This window comes from Enoplosus armatus, chromosome 14 (assembly GCF_043641665.1).
Source record: "Enoplosus armatus isolate fEnoArm2 chromosome 14, fEnoArm2.hap1, whole genome shotgun sequence".
NCBI lineage: Eukaryota > Metazoa > Chordata > Actinopteri > Centrarchiformes > Enoplosidae > Enoplosus > Enoplosus armatus.
This window is the reverse complement of record NC_092193.1, coordinates 13,936,488-13,958,500: the sequence shown is the minus strand read 5'-3', so window position 1 is coordinate 13,958,500 and position 22,013 is coordinate 13,936,488. Positions and strand designations below refer to the sequence as shown.

The 22,013-nt window shown below is 42.1% G+C and overlaps 1 protein-coding gene across 1 annotated transcript; it reads right to left on the bottom strand.

The window, feature by feature from the left end:
* Positions 1-401: 401 nt before the first annotated feature.
* Positions 402-22,013, bottom strand: yeats2 (YEATS domain containing 2). Its single transcript, XM_070919062.1, has 30 exons — positions 21,924-22,013; positions 21,368-21,473; positions 21,155-21,252; positions 20,914-21,006; positions 20,601-20,834; positions 20,356-20,474; positions 18,826-18,987; positions 17,287-17,398; positions 16,693-16,737; positions 16,437-16,605; positions 15,967-16,209; positions 14,834-15,001; positions 13,650-13,741; positions 12,690-12,875; positions 12,327-12,555; positions 11,852-12,010; positions 10,560-10,690; positions 9,453-9,599; positions 7,901-8,089; positions 6,386-6,758; positions 6,121-6,255; positions 5,531-5,662; positions 5,102-5,252; positions 4,648-4,724; positions 4,448-4,527; positions 3,326-3,530; positions 2,504-2,739; positions 2,263-2,337; positions 1,934-2,007; positions 402-788 (listed from the first exon to the last, which is right to left on the bottom strand). The coding sequence occupies exons 2-30, from the start codon at positions 21,465-21,467 to the stop codon at positions 680-682; spliced, it is 4,323 nt and encodes a 1,440-aa protein (XP_070775163.1). The 5' UTR covers positions 21,468-21,473; positions 21,924-22,013; the 3' UTR covers positions 402-679.

Below are 22,013 nucleotides of genomic sequence, written 5' to 3'. Positions count from 1 at the left end.
TATCAAAGGATGTTCGTAATGACGGAGCATTGGTTGCCATGGCAATGACACTTTTGGAAGAATCTCTCCGTTTGCTTTGCCCAAAGTGCCAACCAGACATTACTTTCGACGTGATTGAGATTTATAATACTCCTATGATAGTGTTTCCAACCTGCTGTAAATCTGTGGTTCACTGACGCTGGTCAAACTGAATCTTGTTCCCAGTTCAGGGGACGTGAAAGCAGGATGAAGGAGGGGACAGCTGTCTGATGTTATCATTTACCGCTGTAAGTCACCCGGGCTTCATTTCCCTGATGACTAGCTGGCTGTCTGGCAGGAAACACTTCATCATGAAAATAATCTTGTTATGAGGTAAGCAAGAGCACAACCGCCTCTCAAAATCAAATAACACGAGTCCCACAATGCCGTTTCTCTTGATACATGAGGACTAAAACGTTACAATATACCCAGAGTATTAGAAACATTTGTTATTCTGCTGCTGTGAGAAACAAGCTGAGCCCTTCTATGATCAAGTTAATGAATACAGTACATTAGTTATTACTGCGTAACCTGAGGCAACAGGACTACTTCCAGGTGTGAATCTTCACACAGTAGAGCTGTCAGAGTCTCTGTCACAACCAGCAGTTCAGAGAGTCCTCGCATCTCTGTACATGTCAGTCAGTGTCATTTTTTTAACGCCTCAGTTGTCCTTAGAGAGGTAACCCATGTGTGTGTTGGTGAGGAAGTCACAGGTGGGGATGCTACCGACCGCCTGGTGGATGTTCATGGCTGTGATCTCTCTAGGAGCCCTGCAAACGGAAATGTTACAGGATTTTAATCAGGATTTTGAGTAACACACAGGAAGTATGTTTCAGTTTGCCTGATACATCACTGGTTGGCTTCTGTATATTTATGACTGTCATTAACTATACGCTTTGTTGAATATTTTCAGCTCTGAATCGATGCATTCTGAGGTCTGCTATATCAGTTCAGTGTCCCGCTGTCTTACATCATGCAAATGGCACAAAATACTCAAGGCAGGCAAAGGACAGTAGTTTTAACCGAAGCATATAATGACTGATTCCAAAAAAAAAAATCTAACAAGACAAAAATCCTGACAACTCTTTGGTTTCTGCATGAAAATGCTTTGATAAGCTGGTTCTAAAGATGGCAGATGTTAGCAGTATTTGCAGATTTGTTACAGAGCGCAAAACACACTATGCTGTGTTTGGAAAAAGCTTGAAAATTAATTTTGAGTAGCGCTTTTTTTTATGACTACAAATAACAGAAATCATAACTGATAATCATAATTACTTTCATTTCAGATGTCTTTGCTAAGTGATCTCATTGGCCACTGGATCTCTTTGCATAAGGCTAGCATTAATCTACATGAAAAAAACAAAACCAACAATTAGTCCGTCTCTCAATACGTTCAGACTTCCCTACCCTGTCCTACTTCAGTCCCACTTGATTCTACTGAAGACAAAAATCTTTAAAAACAGCAAACAGTGCTCATGTTCACCATAATGATGATGTCATCCAGTGCTATGGTATAACTCATTGTTGTGTGTCTGTTAATAGTTTGTGCACACAAAGGAATAGGATATATGAAGCTTTGGATACACAGAAAATACATGTTAGTAGAATCAACTCATAGTTGGTTTTGGTGTTTTAAATGATATTTGTTGGCCATAAGAAAAACATGAAATATCGTTTGGCTTATCCTCTTACCTCTGTTTTCAGAACATGTTAAAACCAACAAACATGCTAAACATAAAGCATAAATATCTATTCATTTAATACAATGTATTGATTTTTCCTGTTGTAGACAAGTTAATAATAATAATCTGAGTAGCAAACTGGTAGTCATAGCCCTAGATGTAACGTATGAAGTGAAAAATAGAGCACTAAGCAGGTTGCATGTTTGAGAGAGAGAAAAAAAACAGAGGCTGACCTGTTCTGAGGGGATTTGGCGTAGGCCCCAGCCAGAGCTTCTCTCAGGATGTCACTGGCAAACTGTTCAGTAGCCTGCAGTAAACACACACACACGCACGCACGCACACGCACACACACACACACACACACACACACACACACACACACACACACACACACACACACACCATTAGTCACAAAGAAACTCACTCTCTCGTACAGCACAAGGTGAAACACGCAATATTGTGCGGGTGTACATTGCATACATACTGTATATTCATCATTCTAGTCAAGGGTATGTTGAGGTAATGAGCTACTGTAAATGTTCTGGCCTGTAAAGCGACCGACCTTCAGAATCATGGCTTCGACTACGGGAGCGAACACGTTCTTCTCCACCTCGACTGGCTGGAAGGTAACCCCGATCTGAGAGGGACAGAGGAGTCATCATATAAAAAAGGAGAACGTGGTGTAGCCTCTTCTAGCTAGAAAATCACTTACTAAAAGCAGCACAATACCAGGATGTTATGGGTTAAATTTATCAACTCTCACTGCATTGTTCACTTCCAAAACCCCAGAGGAGCTTCCTCACCTGCTGAGCTGTTTCGCTGACAAACTGGGCGGACATGCAGGGGCCCAGGAAGAACTTGGGCTCCTCATCGGCCTCTTGCTCCTCCTCTTTGACCTTTAGATTCTGGCAGGGAGGAGTCACAGTGACGATGTCGACTATTTCGTCGTCTGCCTCCTCTGGTTCAGTTTTCAGCAGAGCTTGCATCTGCTCCAGCCGCAGCATCAGCTCCTCGCAGCTACTCAGGGTCGTCGGGCATTCTGCGGACATTCACATGGAAATTTAACGCAAAATTTCACAAACAGCCGTATCCAAGTGAGGCAGGGACAGCACCTGCATCAGTATTTCACTCAGCGGCTTGGTGTGTGTCTGTCAGAGAGATTTCTTTTGTGAAATGTTGGCTCATTTTACCAGGTCAACAACTGACAATTATAAATCAAGATATTTGTGCGCGAAGGAGAGACGAAGAGAAAACAAACACAGATTATCATTTTGTCTGGCTCAGGCGAATGTGTGACTCACTGAGCTAAGCTCGTCTCTCACCCTTTAGAGACAAAAGACGGAATTAATGAGAACTCCCTGTGAATAAAACAACACAGCAGAACAAAAACACTGAGGCTGTATACTGGCCGCCTTCACACACCACTGGACTCCAAGCATATTACTGGAGCAACTGGTAACTGCAGAAGCACTACACCCACACATGCAACACTGACGGGAAAATATTGATCCAGTTTGCTCTGCTGAAAACGCTGAAGAAAAAAAAAAAAAAAAGAGTAGATGGTGAAAGCCGAAGTAAATAATCCGCATGTCGAAGCTATGCACCAAAGACACACACAAACTCACCGGGTTCATTGTCTATCTGCGTGAGGATGTCCTCGATGGACTCGTCATCATTCTTGCGTTGGGGCTCGAGGTCAGGTGGTGTGTAGCCCCTCTGCCGGCACCACTGTACCACCTCTCTGGTCTTTGGGGGGGTGAGGGCCTGCAGGCGGGGTGAGCGGTCCAACACATCCTGGACAACCCGCTTTACTGCCACCGCACGCTGAAGCTACACAGAGACATGCCAATATCTATTATGTAAAACTGTACATTAGATATAAAAGCCCTAAAATCCACAGCTTGACATAGATTAACATTTTGTGACTGCAAAGACTTGATGTGCATACATCTGGGCAGATACAATCTCTCCAGTGCAGTATAGGCTACCTTGCAGCCCATCTTCCCCTGTCCTCGTACAGTCTAATGATGTGCTTTGAGTCCCCTGTCTCCTAAGTAAATCAGTGACCTGTAGATATAAATATCCACGTTTGAGAGCCTTTTATAGTAGTACAGAAAGAGAACAGACAGCTAAGACATGGGCTGGTCTGTATGAGCAATTGATGAACCCATTAGGAAGAGATGAGAGGAGACAACCCGGCAGAGATACACATCTGACCAGATAGATAGGGAGACATGAGGCAAGCAGAAAGCTCGCTGAGTCAGGGGTCCAGTGCCAAGCACCAAGACACATTACACACACAATAAAACTGCAAACAATGCAACTGATCACGGACATTATAGACGTCCTCACCCTGGAACCTAGAGAGTAACTGCTGGTAAGTGGGTGCTGTCACTCTGAGATATTAACAAGGTTAAATTCAATCTTTATTGAAGGGAATTACTCATGCAGAGCAGTTAAGTGTGTTCAATGTAACACTTAATCCTGGGAAAACAAGTGACCCTGCTTCCTTTTTTGAAACACAGCCAATAATGTTAAATAAAAGTGCATTAAAACCATTATTGTCATTATCGATTAATCTGCTGACTATTTCCCCAATCAGTTGGTTAATTATGCAGTCTATAAAATGCCTGATAATAGTGATGTATATATGTTTTTTGCCACCAAAATGATTTTCACAGCTAATGTATAGCATTCATTATCATACACACACAAACACACACAGAACACAAAAACAACAAAGTCACCTCTGATGCTCTGCGCTTGCCAATATTCCAGGAATAATACTGTTCATTTGAAGAGGCACAAAATGGATGGGAGTCTTCAGCTAAACAAACAAACAAAGAATTAAACAGCTTGATAAAACCCAGTGTCTTTGCTTTTTTTTTTTTTTTTTTATATATGGTAGTTTTTTTAAGGACATAAAATGGAAGTCAAGCTCACTCACTCTTATCTGGCACAATCAGAGGGAACTTCTTCACCACGGCTGTCAGCAGCTGCATCATGGTCTCTATGTGCTCAGTGCTGAGAAAGGAATCACAAGTGTCAGGAATACTACCAGGAAATGTTCACTGAAATGGCTGCCAGGAAGAGAAAGTGTTCTTAAAACCCTCCATTAATATGCTGTTAGCTATGTGATAGCTTTAATAAAGAAATGAAATGAAGAAAAGTGTAGCTTCATTTCTTCACTGAGTTCAGCAAGATAAAAAAGGAGGTGTTAACATTGAAGTGGTAAAATTAATATATATATAAAAACACTGTTGACTCAGTGTCTGCTTCTGCAAAAATGTGTTTCTGCACTTGCACCTTTCCACTCTTCAGACAATAAATGTTCGATCCTTCTAAAACTCAGTTAATGCACTTTAAGTTCAAGTAGCATCGTGACTTGTTATCACACTCACTTGATGAGGTCGTGTGCAGAGTTATCTGCCCCTTGCTCCTGCTTGACTGTGGTAGCTGCAGAGGCAACATGGACAGAAGTGATGATTGGAGCAGTTACCGGGGGTGACGAACCAGCTGTGACAGCTGTGCCAGCACCTGGCTCTGTTTTCACTGTGGCAGCAGACAGCGACAGCAGAAAAGCAAGTGAGAGAAGAGAAAGATTAATTTCGGTAAATCCACACTATTAGTTCACACTTCTATGTTTTTTGTATTAAACAGGTGCATTTCAGAATTTTACTTTTGGAATCAATGCCAAAACTCAGTATTGTACGGTTTTATTGTGCCACTAGTATGAAAAACATATGACAGAATGGAAGAAAATGGAGGTTGGAAATAAAAGAGGGAAAGAATGAGAGAGAGTGGGTGCAGTTGGGATGGAGCCCTCTCACCTTGTGCCAGAGGCAGGGCAAGGGAGGGGGACGCCTGGCTGGCAGGACTTGGGGAGGCTCCAGCTCCAGCTGCTCCAGGGGTGGTGGAAGAGGAGGAGGAAGGAGTACTGGAGACTGGGCCTTTAGACACTACTATATACACAAGAAAACACACACAGACACAGGATGGATTAATGGCCCATTAGATAAATAGGCTTAACATCTATATGAAAAATGAGAGTTGAGGAAGATGGTTTACTACAGAGAGAATCTATAGCATGTCTGAGCATCTGTCTCCACTTCATGTAGCCATATGCATTGACCAAATAAACTCAGTTCAGAAAGGGTCAGGGTTAGACAGTCTTACACTCTTCAAACCCTTTGAGAGAACAACATGCTGTATTTCAACATTTGTTCCTCAGAAACTTGTTGTAAAAGATGAGGCACACCAACAAAGCAATCAATGTCAATGCAGCTTCATGTTTTATTCAAATGCCATTGCTACTGCCTTTGATCTACTTCAAGAAGTGATTTATATTTTTGAATGCACATTTTTTGTGGGTTATAAAAGATACTTTATATGAACTCGTGATGAGGACAGGCATTCTTACCTTTCCCAACAGGCATGATTATGGTCTGTAGCCCTGCAGACCCGGCGCCAACCCCCAGCTGCTTGAGCTGGTTGGCAGGGATGGTTAAGACTGTCTGCTGGGAGCTGGAACCTCCAGAGTGGATCTTCAGCATACCTGAACAAAAACACATTCCAGATGAAGAGCAATGTGTGGCTGGACCTGTACTGTATTTGTTCAAATACTTTAACTTGTATACGCATTCAAACCAGGTGATGAATGCAGCATGAGGTTTCTCTCTGCGTACCTGAGAGTGTAGCACCTGTCTTCCCTCCTCCCGCTGCCACTCCACTGACTAATGAGGCGGCACTGACCAGTGATGTGCCGCTGCTTTTGGGCACACCCACCACGGTCCCCACCCCTGTACCCTTGGACATGCTAATGACGGGCATGTTGGTGATGCCTTTGGCAACTGTTACTACAGCTCCAGTTGAACCCGCAGCAGTCTTTGTCATTGTGGAAGAGTTGCCAGCACCCTTGACCAAGGTGGCCACAGCCGCCTTCGACAGGCTGCCTCCAGCAGCAGCACTGGCGCTCTTAGCTGCACTGATCACTGCTGCTTGGTTGGCTGCCACCAGGAGCGAGTGGTGCTGAGAGGCCGACTTCCCACCATCGGCAGCCTGCACAGAATGCATAGAAACACAGCTGTCAACCAGGAAATAAACAGAAACACTGTCATTTTGCACCCTTTCAATGTGTAAGTCAACTATCAACTGAGCCACAGTACAGCAAAAACTAAAAAGATGCTCAAGGAGTCTTAACAGGAGTTGTAACAGGAGTTGTAATATTGCTCTGATGACAAATACTACAGCGTGTATAACATGTTTCCATGTAACAATATAGGCTGGGAAATTAAATTCCCTGAGGCAGGACTTTAGAGTTAGTGTTAACAGTTTTTTCTTTGATCTGGTCACATTTGTTTTCCAGTGCCATACAACTCCCAGAGTGAGACATGCCGATCAGGTCACTGGTTTTATGGAATTCTCAAAGACAAAAGAATCAATTTCTCTCACAGAGAGTACTCATAATTCAATTAATACTCCTGAAAGGCCTGTTTTTCGAAAACGGGAGAAGCAGTGATGTGTTCCTCTTTTGTGTTTGCAACAACATCTCCAGAGCAGCGAGTGTTTTTCTCTGTTACATACTGCATACATATTTGTTTTCGCATGTTGGAGCCTCTAGGAAGTCTTTTAGTGTTCTTCCATTTCTCAAGTTAATGAGGCCTGGCCACTGACTCTGAAGCTGTAATCACCCAAAGCCAGACCATTGCTGATGGACTGCTTAGGGCTCTTCACACACCATCTAAACTCTCTGCTCTCTCTGATAAATACAATGCAGACCTTGCGACTGCACACACTGGATCACTCCTGTTTTCCATGTTTTCATACTGCAGTGGCAAATCACTAGAACATTTATCCCACTTGTACAAAAGTGTAAAAATGAAAATTCATCAACTGGGATTATTCCTCATGCAAAAGAATCTATCTCAGTAACCTTACAATGAAAATAACCCTCAAAATCACAACAAAACATTAAAACCCATTATTTTTTAAATTGGGAAATATTAAATTGTTTATATCTAACTGGCAAACTGGATTTGGTGAAAATTTAACTAGTTAGGCAATCTGGGGTACTTAAAAACAAAATAACCAGTTTCAAATCCATTTTTAATGAAACTGCTGTTTGGTTTGAAATTGCTTTTAAAAAGGAACAGCTGTCAGGCAGAATGAAAACAGAAAAAGATGAAGACGATGAAACTAGCCTGCTGCTGGCTGGCTGCTGCTGCAGAACTGACAGAGCTGGGGGTGGAGCTAGCGGCAGTGATGACTCCGCCTGTCATCCTCAATGTGGTCGTCCCCGGCTTAGACAAGTGGCCTGCTGCCGCCGCTGTTACCGTCTTAACAGAACCGTCGGACAACTTCACCTGTGCACCCTGGGAGCCGCCCACCACCTGTCAATAATAGAAAGCACAAAGTTGAATGTAGGATCTGAGAATAAGAGCAACCATTCACTTACAATCCACATCAGTCTGTATGAACATACTTAAAACTGACAAGGAAGCAAATGAGGTGGCAGAAAATGAATTAGCACAGTGAATCAATACAAAATACAAAGTGAACTTTCTTTCCAGACTTTGACAAACCCACACAGTTCAATAATTCTCCTACAGCAAAAACAAAGAACGTGAATGCTACATGTACCAATTCTGTAACCAGCCACAGCTCATATTTTCAGTGCAAAGAGGTTACATTGTTATGTAAAGTCAAACAGCATGAGAGGAACTGTCCACGTGCAGCCCAGCACCACATGGGTGAGTCAGGTCTACAGCTGATGCCTGGACAAGTCCTTCACCGTTACAACCACAGCTATGCTTATTCACAGCCCTCTTTTAATGTTCCTTTTTCTGTTCATGGATACCTTACTAAGCAATGTGCTTTTAATACAAATATTATATTATTAAATATTGTTCCCAAGAAAATCTAATGGGGCTCCCTATGATCACTCCAAGGCACAAGTCTAGCAACAAACTAGAAATATAAATTGGTAGAGCTGTCACAGTATTTATTAACATCTCATTGCCAAAGACAGCAATAAATAGTAAAGCCTTTCCACCATCAGTTCAACCTGTAAACTCTGAGATTAGATAGAACTGTAGTGTCAAACTGGAGGCATGAGATGAGATGACATACTGTCAAAGTTAAGAGGGCAGCAAACACAGATAATAAAAGAAGTGGTGTGTGAGAAAGAATGAGGTTAAGGAAAAGAAAAAAGAAATCGATATTTCAGTGAGAAGAGTAAACAGGAAAGCCAGGAGTTGGAACAAAAGAGCTACCAAACACCAAAGGAGGTCAAGAGTGTCTCAAAACTGTACTGGTCATTGTTCTGGGAGATCCTCAGTGATTTATACCCCAAAGACAAGCCAGTTCATATCAGTCAGCGCTTGTAGCTCTTAACTGTATCAAAACTGAGCTGTTAGGGCCACAAACATAATAAGAGTAGGGATGCGCGATATCACCAAAATCTCTCATCCTGATATAGATCATTTCACATCCAGAAAACAATACATCTGCCACCATGCCGTGCAGAGAAATGCAAAACGTTGTCCAAATGACGAAAAATAACATGACACAACAAAATAAACGATGGTGCACAACATGAAACGAAAGACGATTTTCTATTGTCACAGGATATACTGTATATCGTCATATCGCACAGCCCTGCATAACAGTAGTAACTTCATCACCCTCCACTAGTATCAGACACCGTAGTGGATACAGTAAAGTCCGACCCTAAGTCTTGCTACTAATACTGACCTGAGCCAGGATGGCCGCCTTCTGTCCAGCTGTCACCCGGATGGCCTGCTGGGTAACAGTTGCTGGAGATGATGCTGCATGACCTGCCGAACTGGAAGCTCCCTGCTTCCCTGAACCCTGTGCTGGCTGGCCAACCAGAAACGTGCCCTGGGTAAAACGGACAGGTGGGGTTAGGGATGAGGTAGAAACCCAACATTATATTACTTTGATTACATTCAAAGACAATGGAATTGTCAAGGTCTTAATTCAGATAGGCAGAGGGTGAAGTCCCCCTTTTAAACCAATCTTAAAGCTGAGATTAACATGAAACCCATATCATGCTACACAGTACATTAGGATACATTTTCATAATGTGCAAGGTATGACAATTCAGACGTAAAATACATCTATTACATAAACTGTTTCATCTTTTACATATCCTAAAAGCTTACAGAAAATTCAATTAGCCTTCTTTGGAATCAATTCATTATCATTGTAGCTCTTAACTGGAGCGTGTGTGTGTGCGAGCACACACTACCTCTTTTTAGGGAGATATACACAACACATTTAAGAACATTTGTAAAACTCACACTTAGAAAACACTCTTAACCTTGAAGATTGATCTTTATTAGGAAACACAGCTCAGATCTTTACTTTAAATGTAGGTGGAAACCTCTGTAGACAACTTCATTATACGCTGATGGATAAATGCACAGACAGCACTGTTCTAAAGTTGCCTGCAGGATCAATGCTGCTATAATGAATGTGTCTAATTAAGAACACACCAGGCTCGACCTCTCTACTGGAATACAAAAATCTGAGATTCACCAAGGAAAGAAACCTCATTTGCAAACTGTGCATGCAGGTCCTGCCATGCTATATGGGAATAAAATCTAAAATCATTTTTTGTAACTGAGGTGAAAAATGTGAAATCACCTTCAGTTTCCTACAGACTTTGATGAAGCACTTATAACACAGCTCAAAATATGCTAGCAAAGAAATACTAATGCTCTAACAAACAAAAATGAGACTCCACAGCAACACAAAAGACATCAAAGAGAACATTTTTATACTAGAGTATGCATGTCTCTAAGGTTTATATTTTAGCGTAAATGCGTTTCTACCCACCTGTGGGGTCTGTTTAAGGATGTAGGACGTGTAGGAGAGGTTGGAAGGCAGGCTGCTGGAAGAGGAAGAGGAGGAGGAGGAGGTCTGAGAGCCCCCAGCGCCTGCTGATGAGCTGCTCTGGGACTGCTGACCTAAATTGCAGACAGCCACATACACATCAGTCTCAAATCTGATAAACAATCCTGTTATTTTTTTTTATACCAAATTACAGCTCATCTTCATTTCATTCGAGTAATTTCAAAAAAGCATATTTTACTTGACAAATGATTCTGAAGTGGAGCTATACAGAGTAATATTGGTCTACTGTGAAATTTGTACTTTAGATATATTATAGGATGCTGCTAAATCTCTTTCTCATTTTGACAGGAAGAGTGCTGTGTGAGGGAGCTCGCAGTGCATGTTAAATACACTGCAGAAAGAAATGACTATGGCTGACTCACTGTCCAGAAGGTAGTGCAGCAGCCATTTTCTGTAAGTCACACAGAGAAGTGGGTTTCTTACTTTTCCCAAACTTCATGATGAGCCGAGAGCTATAACATTTTGAATACAGCGGTCTACAACATGAGGCATGGAGGAAAACGCCACAGCGAAAGTTATTTGGCTGCGACACTAACTCCCGGACACTGACTCACCTACACACTCATGTATTAGTTTCAGTTAGTCCCAAACCCTTCCCCAAGCTACCAATCTCAAACGTCCATGTAAGAGGCACAAAAAGAAAACTTGTAGTCATAGCGAGATGCCAAACTATTCTCAGGCATTCTGCTCTCACTTGGACATTAAATTCTCTGACAGGCCAAAGAGAGTGTTTTTTTGTTCCTGGAAATACTTTTTAAAGTGGAGGATGTATTTGTATGATATTTATGTGTTTACAATTAAAGGTGTTCTACTTGAATTGATTGAGTACCTTTTAGTGTTACAGGGTTGTTTACCGTTGCTACACTAATGAGTTTTTAACCATCTGTATAGTGTGTCTGCAATGAGGCCCTTAAAAAGTGTCCAGGAGCTCTCTGCTGGCTCACTATATGTGTTTTGCGGCCACAAAAATAAAGTGTCACAGAGTGTCACATTAGAAGGTGGGAATTCTTAAACCTAACTGCAAACAGTAAGAAACTCTTTCCCTGGTTTTACAATCCAGAACTTCCAAGAGCTTGACAGGAGCTTGTCAAGTATGCGACAGAAAATCAGTCTGAAAAAGGAGGGGGGGGGGGTTAATGACTATTAACCAATACTGAGTTATTTTGCCAATGTCTGTATTTAAAAAGATGAATATAGGATGTAGCATGTCTCACTTGCACTGGAGGCTCGGAGGATAGCTCCCTGTGGGATAAGAAGCAGCTTGCCCTTCCCCGAGGGGTTCTTACTGTTGGTGGTCAGGTAGAGCTTGGTGCCTGGAGGCAAATTGGCCAGATTGGCCAGGTTGTTGGCTGGCAGCTGAAGAGTAGCCATCACTAAGGGCATACACAGAAAGAAAAAAAAATGATTCACCCAACTCTGAAATTGTACTGCATATTTTGGAAAAGGAAAATGATCTCAATATACAATATTAAATACCTTTTCCTTGGCTAATAATGTAACACTTTGGCCTAAGAACAAGCTTATGTATCTGACGGGCTCTATGCCTTTGAGTCAGAAAATAATTTTCCCTATTAATTAACACAATAGTTACTAAATGTAAAACTAACATATACATATACAAATGTTATGTTGCCTTAGCGTCACATGAACCTGTGCGTCATGTGCACTTGTATGTGTGTGAACTCTGACCTCCACTCTTGCCACTTGAGCCACCAGCTGCCTTGGACGCAGCCTGCTGACCAGAGATGCCACTGGCTCCGCTGACAATTGCTTTAGCGACTCCCTGAGCCAAAACCTGCTTCCCAGCCATCACCTTGGAGACAGAAGGGTTGCTTTTGGCAACCAGAATCTGTCCACTGCTGATAGCCACCTGTTTGACTGCAGACTGAAGCGTTGAGCTAACAGGAATGCCTAACATCTAGAAATGAGAGAGAAGGGCCAGAAGTAGTTTTTGATGACTAACTTTTGACAACACATATATATCTCCATTAACATGTAAATGAGAGATGTGCTTCTGTGTAAGGGTGTGTGGCATATGCAAGAGAGCCTGACCTTGCCAGTTGTGGCCCCTGTGGCCCCTCCTGCCTGCTTCTGGGCCGACATGGAGATCATGTGACCCCCCTTCACTGCGACAAACTGGTGTGCTGCTGTAGCGGCAGGTTGCTGCTGGCTGGTTACTGTGGAAACCATCTGCTGCTGCTGTGTTGAAACTTCCCCTGGCTCCTGCTTGATAATAACCTGCACAATAAGTGAGTGCACATGGAGAGAAGGATTGTAACAAGAAGGCCACACTGCCTTGAAACCACAACAGGTTGTGAATATTGCAGCTGTTATAATTAGTGTAAATTCTACTCTCTACTTAAAAATGCATAATTTAATGATTAATGTGATACATTTTGACAGTAAAATTAAGTTCCCCTTTTTTTCAACAGGCTGCAGATAGCAGAGCAGTGAGAAGATATTTGCTGCTTAAAACATATTTCTGAAAATCAGCATCATCACTTATTCATCAAGGAGATGTTTTTATATTCCCTATCTGTCCCCATCTGTCCTGGCTTTTAGTACTACAGCAGATGCCAGTAGTCTATAACACAGACGACCGTAGAATCTGAGCCAATGACAGTGCCACTGTGATAAAATAGAAATTTTAAGTGAAATCGTATTTCATTCTTTGTGGATGGTGATGCGATGATGAGCATGTGGGAGTGGGAGGATTTTACGGCACGGTATTGACACTGAGTGAAACAGAACCAAGCAATTCTCTCTGCAAAGCTCCCTGCACCCCCTCCTATTTTCAGAGTGATGTCCCATTTAAATAGCTTGCCAAGGCACTCACATCCGCTGAAGATAGCACCCTGGCCTACTATTAATACCATCCTGCTTTGTTAAAGATACAGATACAACAGGGATAGACTATCTTCACATTGGTGGGAACAGATCAGTAAAAAGAGATGTTTTAGCTCATAACAATTCATGTTCAAGGGTGACACCATTAAGACTCTACCAACTCACCTTCACCCCTGAGGAGAGGAAGGTGCCAGTGTGAACTTTAGGGGCTGGAGAGCGAGTGCCTTGAGCAGCAGACTGTTTGGCTGAGGGGCTTCCTGTAGAGTAATTTACACAAAAACACACACACACACACACACACACACACACAATAAGTCATGGAGGAGATGACTGTGATGGCTCATCCTTTCCACAGACATCAAGGCCATTGCAGTGCGAGGTGACAGTTTCCTGCCAGGGTTGCTCAGTGTGGGTGTTGAAGCCGAGCTTTGGCTGCTGCGTTTACTCACAGAGCCGAGCGCTGTTAAAGTTTCGTTCCTTACCTACTGCATTAAAATATGTTTTAGGATTGGTGAATCAGCCACAACACCCACATCAACCTCATCCAGCTTGATGAAACATCTCTTAATAGCAAAGTCCTGCTGCCAGATCTGGTTGAGCTGTGCATTTGTGGAGGAAGTGTGGGAGTGGCTGAGTGGCTGAGAGAGAGTGAGCAATCTAGGGGAAAGAGCTCCTAAGTGGAATATGAACTGACGCTGCTGATGTGAGGAAGTAAATACAATAGCCTCTGTGATGTAAGATGGCTCTGCTCCATGATGGGGTGACGCACACATGAAGTGCACAATTGCTTCATCTGACAGTGAACTATCATCTTTCCAGAGAATTGCACACCTTGTTTATGGGGTAATACACACACAAAACTTGATGCGAGTGTGGGGGTCTCATCCTCCTAATCTGGCAATGAAACACAGCAGCTCAGTCGCCATGGTTACGTTTTATCCAGCAACCATTCTGCTGGCTCACCACACGTCATATTTTATGAGTGCAAAACAGGGACAAAAGAGAGACACAGGGACAGAGAGAAACATAGTAAAAAAAAAAAACAGAAGGGAGGGAGTACAAAGTAGTAGATAAGAAAGCACAAGGGGGTAAAAGAGGACGAGCAAGAAAAAAGTACAGAGAGAGAGAGAGAGAGAGAGAGAGAGAGAGAGAGAGAGAGAGAGAGAGAGAGAGAGAGAGAGAGAGAGAGAGTCTAGAGGGTATTGTTCATCATCTGTTCCGCTATAAAGCACATTCCTCACAGCCATTTTTATATTCTATGTGGGCGGCTCAGACACTGCTTCTCGATTTTGCTGCAGGTCCACTTCCGATTTCAAGCGGCACTTTGACACTGAGTAGGAGATGTGTACCTGTGGAGGCGGCGGATGAGGAAGCCATGCCGATCACCTGACCTGGCTTGTCAACAATGATATAAGGGTTGTTAAGCACTGACGAAGAGCTCTGCTTGCTGTGGACAGGGGTGGAGGTGGTGGGCGTGCGAGGCAGCGGGGAGTGACTCGGGGTGGAGATGGGAGACCCTGTGGGGGAGAAAGTGCACAGGCTATCGGGTAAATTATTCTCTTTAAAAGGAGGTCAATAACAAATTAACATGGAAAAAGCTTCAAGCACATGAATGCTTTGGAGTTTGTTATAATGTAGCCCAAATAAAGTTTACTGGAGCAAATTATGAGGGTTGAGTGAATATTATTTCAATTCAGTGAAACAGCATGCAAAATCAGATTTCTGATTTCTTTTCTCTGTCGAGAGGTGCACCCACATAAAATCATACGTTTATAAGCCTTTATGCAACATTGAAACCAATATGCTTGCTTTGCTAGTGGTTACCCCGAACGTCATACACCTGCGTGGAATCTGCATATATTAAAAATGGTATGTGATATATGTATGTAAATTATGTCTATTCTTTCACTGCTTGTCCAGTAGATGTTCATTGAATTTGGCCCAAATTAAACTATTCATAATGCAGATTTAGCAGTCAGATGAGGTAGAAACATTTTTTAATTTTCTGCAGAAACCATTTCCACAATTTTAGCCAACAACAGCAAATGTGTGCCTGGAGGAACTCATGAGAAGTCTTGTTCCCTCCTGAGCAGTACAACATATTGCTAACGATGACTGCATTTTAAATAATTACACAGAGTGAAGAATGAACGTCATTGCCAGGAAACAAAGTGTGCAAAATACATGAGACAGAGCAACAGTGTGAATATTGGAACTCTGACAAAGTTTAATATCAACACAGTTAAGTGTTGGCGTTTCTTAGTGGTGTTCTTATTTTACCTTCATAAATCTGAAATAAAAGAGCTTTAAAAAAGTTTTTAAAAGTAGCCTGTGTAACAGAAGTATCAGGTGAATGAGTGTTGTAAAATTTAAATTCTGAAATTTGAGTGACAAAATCCAATTTCACAAAAAAGGCGGCATGCAAATCTATGAAATATTCTTGAGAAACACTGTGAAATGGCCACTGGGTGGAGACATTTACCTGAAACTATTTTACAGCTCATGGTAATTGGTTGAAACGATTTCCCCGGAGACTCGGCAGGGCTGGGTGGCTGTCCTTGCGGGACAATCTTGCAGCTCGCTGTGATAGGCTGGAAGGCCGAGTTGCCGTGGGAACCCAGAGTGATCCTGTCACCGACTTTGGGTCGGGTTGGGGTGCGTTCACCAGCGGTGAGGCTGGAGCTGTGGCCACCTGCAGACCTGCTCATCTCTGCCTTGATGAAACCTTGAAGGCAATGGGAGAGTGTATTTCATTCATACTGTCTTTCAACTCAGAGTTAAGATACACACTCAGTGACAGGGTTACAGATGTAAAAAATATAATGTGTCCAGCACAAGGGTTTTAATTCAAGACAGACCGTGATACCGCTGAAACCTGGTCCAATCTGGTTTTGGGGGAAGAAAATGCTAAAAAGTTTAAATGCTATAGGATAAATGATTGTGCGTGTGTACCTTTGTCTACACTGGGATCATGTGAGATGGGAGAACTGGAGCGTCCATAACTTTGGGCCAGGGAGGTGGCCAACATGGGGCTGGCCTCTCTGTGAGTCACCTTGGAGGAAGAGGGCTGAGGGATGTAGTCCTCCCCAAGAGAATTCCTATGGAGCTCCACATCAACCACCTGGAACAAATATAGCTCATCGTCAGAGTAAAGCTCTGAGATAAAAAAAAGTCACTGCAGGAAACAGAGTGAACATTTATAACTTACAGTTTCTGCCCCAAGTGTCTGCAGCCCAGTGTATGTTCTGTCCAGCTGTAGGAAAAGAAAAGAGAGGTCAAAATAAAGACAAAGTAGAGGTAGTGAACTGCATAATTGAGTTATAATCACTATTCATTGTTGTTATTATAGATGCTTGCTCATAATAATGACTAAATCAAATTACTTTCAATTCTCATGAGGTTTCATTATCCAGTTGTAATACACAGTATGCCTACAGCAATGCTACTAAATATGCCGAAGTACTTTCATTTGCTTTAGCGTTAAAAATGTATTTCCTTGTCTTGTGTTTAGTCTTTTGTCACACAATACATATCATATGAGATCCTATGTTTTCTGAATCCTATATTGTTTACATTTATTTTAATGTGTTCACACCAGTTAAGTAGGTGAAAGCAGGAAACTCTAAGAGACAATAAATTATTATTTGGATCTAATTCGCAATTTACCAGTGGTGATGCAGAAGTTATCACAAACATAAAGGACATCATAGACACTCAGTTTAAAACTACATGTGGAAAAATACTACGTCTCAGTCTGAAGAGGAAAACAAGCTGAGTGATGTGGTCTACGATCTGGTCTGACCTTTAGCTGGTGGATGATGTCAATACGTTTGTTGCGAGGGTCTTTGAAGTGGATCTGGATCCTCACAGGAAACTCACCCCAACCGCGACGAGTTAAATGAAAGGGAGGCTCACTGAGAACAGACACATTCAAAATGCCTCAGGTAACGTCACCAAAATACAAATCTGGAGGAAAATAAATCTATAGAAGATACATAACAATGACTTTGTAAAAAGAATACTAAGCTCCCACCGTGGTTTCTGACTCAGACTGAGTTAATAATCTCGTAAAATCAATGACTTGAAGGCCCCTTTGAAGCTTGAGGTTTTCATCCCCACATGATCATCCAAACTGATCTGCCTGCGTTTAGAAGGACGTGCATGTGCACGCATATTATGTGTCCATTCAAGTATACCCTATGAGTGATGCATTTTTGTTTTTTCTTATGTTCATTCATCCCTTCATCTACATTCAGGCTGTGTTGAAAGTCAGCAGAGGGCATTGGGCCTGAGTGGGGTTCACCAAGAATGAAGACTTGAGTCAGTCAGAGGGAGCTTATGAGCTGCTGCTACGGCAACGTGACTGCCGTGTCAGCTGAAACAGCCAGGAGGCTACAGCTCAGGATAAGAATTGCTGACTGATGAAAGAGATCATTTATTCAGAGGCCATGGGCAAACTTAAATCCTTTGCCACTTTTAGAGGATAAAACCTTAAATAAGACATCTCAACCACAGAACCAAAAGTTCTGTTCCTTCTAAATGATTCCTAAATGAACTGTGCGACACCAATCTACACACCTCAGTGCTTTGGGCAAAGGAAAACACTTGAACACACATGTTTTTCTGAGTGACTACACCGTGTGTGAGATTTAGGTGTGTCTACTATTAGTCATGTTGATGTTGACTTCTAGTCTGACTCATTATGTGACCCCACCTAATGATGCGTGTCTACAATCTGGATAATGAATATGTGTTTTCTTAGCTTGCATAAATACTAACTGCCGGCAAGATTTAACTGGAGTAAATATCACTTAGAGAGACAAACATTTTTTTTTACTTTCAGCTATGATTGATGGGAACTAGGCTGGATGAGCTGCATCATCAAATAGCCACAAGGGGGCACTGTATATTAAAGGATTTAATAATGGTCTGTTTACTGCTGAGTTTGTACTGTTTTTGCTCTTAGAGGCTGATCTGAAAGTTGTCCTGAATTAAACGTCAGCTGATGATGAAGACAGTCCCTTACGCATCCAGGTGCGATTATCGAAAATTGTTTCCTTACTTCCTTCGGTTTGGCAAGTGGTGCATGGAAAGAGGTTGGGCAAACTACTGACCTAGAACAATATTATAAAGTTATAAGGAAACAATGCATCTACGGGCAACACAATACCACGAGAGCCGATCTTATCGGAACAAGTTTGTCCCCGTCTCTCTATTGTTGCCTGAGGTGACCACTTAAAACAGCGCCCACGTGCTATATCAGAAAATGTGCGCATGACAGAGGCGTGCTTACAGACACTTTGTCTGCCTCAAATTTGTAAAGAATCAGACTGACACAGACCTGACTTCCACTAGGTCGTTGGGTTTGTAGCTGGGATGCAAGAAGAACCAGACTTTCTTTACAAAGTGGTCGATGCTGGGTTCCCTCCTGGAGCCCCTGACGTACACCATCCATTTATGGGTAGACTGGTCATTTTCTTCCCGCTTATCTGGGGGTATGTACCTGAGAGTGAGAAACAAAGAGGAAAAACAACCCAAGGGAGTAAAGAATCAGCACCAGTAAACATTAGGGATCATGTATAGTGATTAGGTGGTTTAAGACAGTTAAACGGAGTTAAACGCTATACAAGTAGCAAAACAAGGAAGCGTGATAGGCAGATGGGCAGGTAAGACTCTAAAAGAGCTGGTACTTTTTCTTTGTCTTTCACTAAAACCTACTTAAAAGGGAAAACGGGTCAGAACATAGGATTAGGGGAAGAAAGGCTACATGGGTCATGAACAAAATTCCATTTGAAACAGATATATTATTAGAAATAAGCCATACATGAACATTTAATGCAAACACTGTCACAACATGTTATTGAATGAAATACATTAAATGATATATTAGTTGACAGTATAGGTCAACTTGAACTCATCTAATCCCATTTATCTTTTATTAACTGTCTACGACTGTGTCAGGTTTAAGCCTTCTTATTATGAACAACTATGCACTGCAGCACATGAGAAATTACCCCATTTAGCCCTCTGAGAGAAATAGTGTGCATGAGACACATGGGCCTCGTCAATCAAGCTTCCTAGAATTAGCATGTACTTCGTATTACATTGAACCTAGTGGTCTTGAGGGACTGTCAGTTATCAGGATCAACTCAGGCCTGGGGGAAAATGAATTAAGTAAAAAGGCATTTTCAAACTGCATCAAGACAGGGCTTGTAGCAAAACTGAATTATGGTTCAGCTCGTCAGTGCCCAGTCATGCAAAAACAAAGCAAATTCAACGAAGAGGCTTGGCCTTAAAATACAGAAACACATGTGCAAAACTATTAAGGGAGAGACATACCTGTTTTAGAGGGTCAGTGACTTAAATCAAAACAACAACCCCACTAGTGCACAGTTCATCTAACGCGGCGAAAGCTGAAGTCAGTTTATGGTTTAATACTGATTCATAAAATTCATTCACTGGTTGTTAAACTTCTTTAATCCTTCCTGTAAAGCTAAGACAAAACATCTGTGGGATATTAGTCTCTATAACTAACAACACCTCATCGTATTTCAGCGTTTTAACAGAATGTGAATTTGGAATACAGACAGATTTGCTAAATACAATGTCTGGTTTTCAGAGATATTGATGAAAACACAAACGATGTTATGATTGAATGATTATGGTTTTCAAACATTCTGACTTGTGACCCATTAAAATAAAGGAGTCTATTTGTGAGAAAAATAGTCAAATGCTTTCCTCTATCATATAAAACAGTCTCATGACTTCCTGAGAGGTTCCTAACCTCTAAATTGGAAGGACCTGCTCTACAACATAATAAATCAGAAAGATGACAAATAAAACCCTACTTTTGCTTAGTTTGGTTACATACTTGGACACATTCCCCACTACGATTGTCTTCTTTGCATAAAGTCTAGAGGCCTCGTTTCCAGTAGTGTGGTAGGTCACCCTCTGCTCTGCTCCAATGGACAATGGCACACCAAATGTGTCCTACGACAGATAATGGAGAACATAACAGGCTTGATGAAAGACAAAAAGATGTGAGATTAATGCTGATACCCGCTTTGCATTCATCAAATAATCAAAGACCCTGTCACCTTTGTCAGTTGAACTCACTTTGCCTGTATTGCGCCCAGGTCTGCGTTCCTGCCTGCTGCTGTCCTCTCTCCATGCTCCCTCTCCATCCCTCTCAGCTCCCTCTCCTTGTTGCGAGAGGGACTCGGACTCTGAGTGGACCAGAGAAGGAGTCTCTGAGCCCTGGTTAAGAGGGGAAGAGGAACGGGATGGGGACTCCAGGAACCGGCGAATGGCTGGATGGTTCAACACGGCAGGGTCACTCTTAGAAGCATGCTAGGACACAGAAGAAATGGTGGTTGCAGCTACTGTACTGTACTACTGCCTGAAAGCAGCTGAATATATGGGAATTTACCTCTGGGAGCCTTGTCATTCCAGCATTGGCATAGTAATTGGCCACTATGCATGCCCTTAGCTTGTCCATCATCCTCCTGGCTTCATTGAGTCGCTGCAAAATAATGGAAAAACAATTATAAGCAAATTCTGTAAGTTACTTTCAAAATTAATGCTATTTTGTCTGCATTACTGATACAAAACAAGTGAAATATAGTATAATAAAAATAAGAAAAGACACTTTTCCAGTATCATCCAGATACCTGACTTATCACATCTATCTCATGCTCTTTGTTCTTCATCTCCAAAGAAAACTGCTCTCTGATGATGGTTTCAATCTTCTGTACAGCTGCTTCTCGGGCTGACAAAGCAAGAGCAACATATATTAAAAAAAAAACAGGGATCACCTGAGTACAGTTAACTGTCACAACATGTAAAGCAGGTGTACTGTCTCAGGGTTCAGAGCATGAACTTACCATTATGTTCAGCCGCTTTGTTTCTCTTACTGTTTTGGATCAGCGAAACGTCCTCATAGTCCGGATCATTTCCTTCTATTTTTCTTTTAATTCCTGACATGGTTGCCTGTAAAGGAGAATATATTAGGAAAATGCATATCAAAACAGCTAAAGTTAGCTAGTCACATCCATGCTCCCATGGCCAGTTATGAGGGTACTTAGCATCGAATTAGCCTGCTAGCTAGAGAAGCTGCCAAATACAGCTAATGCCCACAGCTAACTTTAGCTCTGACTAGCTAGCTAGTTGTGCTAACCGTCTACACCTACCACCGTTTCAAACTGTTGGCCCATTATTTGAGAAAATCATAGCCTTCAATGAGGCTACTTTAAACGAAAACATTAAGCGTTACACCACCGGACTGTGTCTCACGACCTCTGTGATAGAGAAATCCGTGCCAGTCGTTCGTGCAGCCGGCAGCACTGTAACGTTAGCAACCGCTATCCTTGTTTGCTAGTTTACCTAACATTAGCACACATTTGTAGACAGCGATTCAATGTGTTTGAAATGCAAACTTACTGGAGTGCTGTGTGCTGCGGAGCAACGTTTCTTTGTGAGGCGTGTGTTTTAATTCAGTAAGAGCATATCCTTTGCGTTATGCTATATTCA

Coding starts and splice junctions, on each gene's coding strand:
- yeats2 (XM_070919062.1), bottom strand. CDS start 21,467: ATGTCAGGAATTAAAAGAAAAATAGAAGGAAATGATCCGGACTATGAG. Junction 17,399..18,825: donor AACGACCTAGTGGAAGTCAG/GTCTGTGTCAGT, acceptor GTCTGTTCTCAG/TGAGCCTCCCTTTCATTTAA. Junction 2,740..3,325: donor GCAGATAGACAATGAACCCG/GTGAGTTTGTGT, acceptor GAATGTCCGCAG/AATGCCCGACGACCCTGAGT.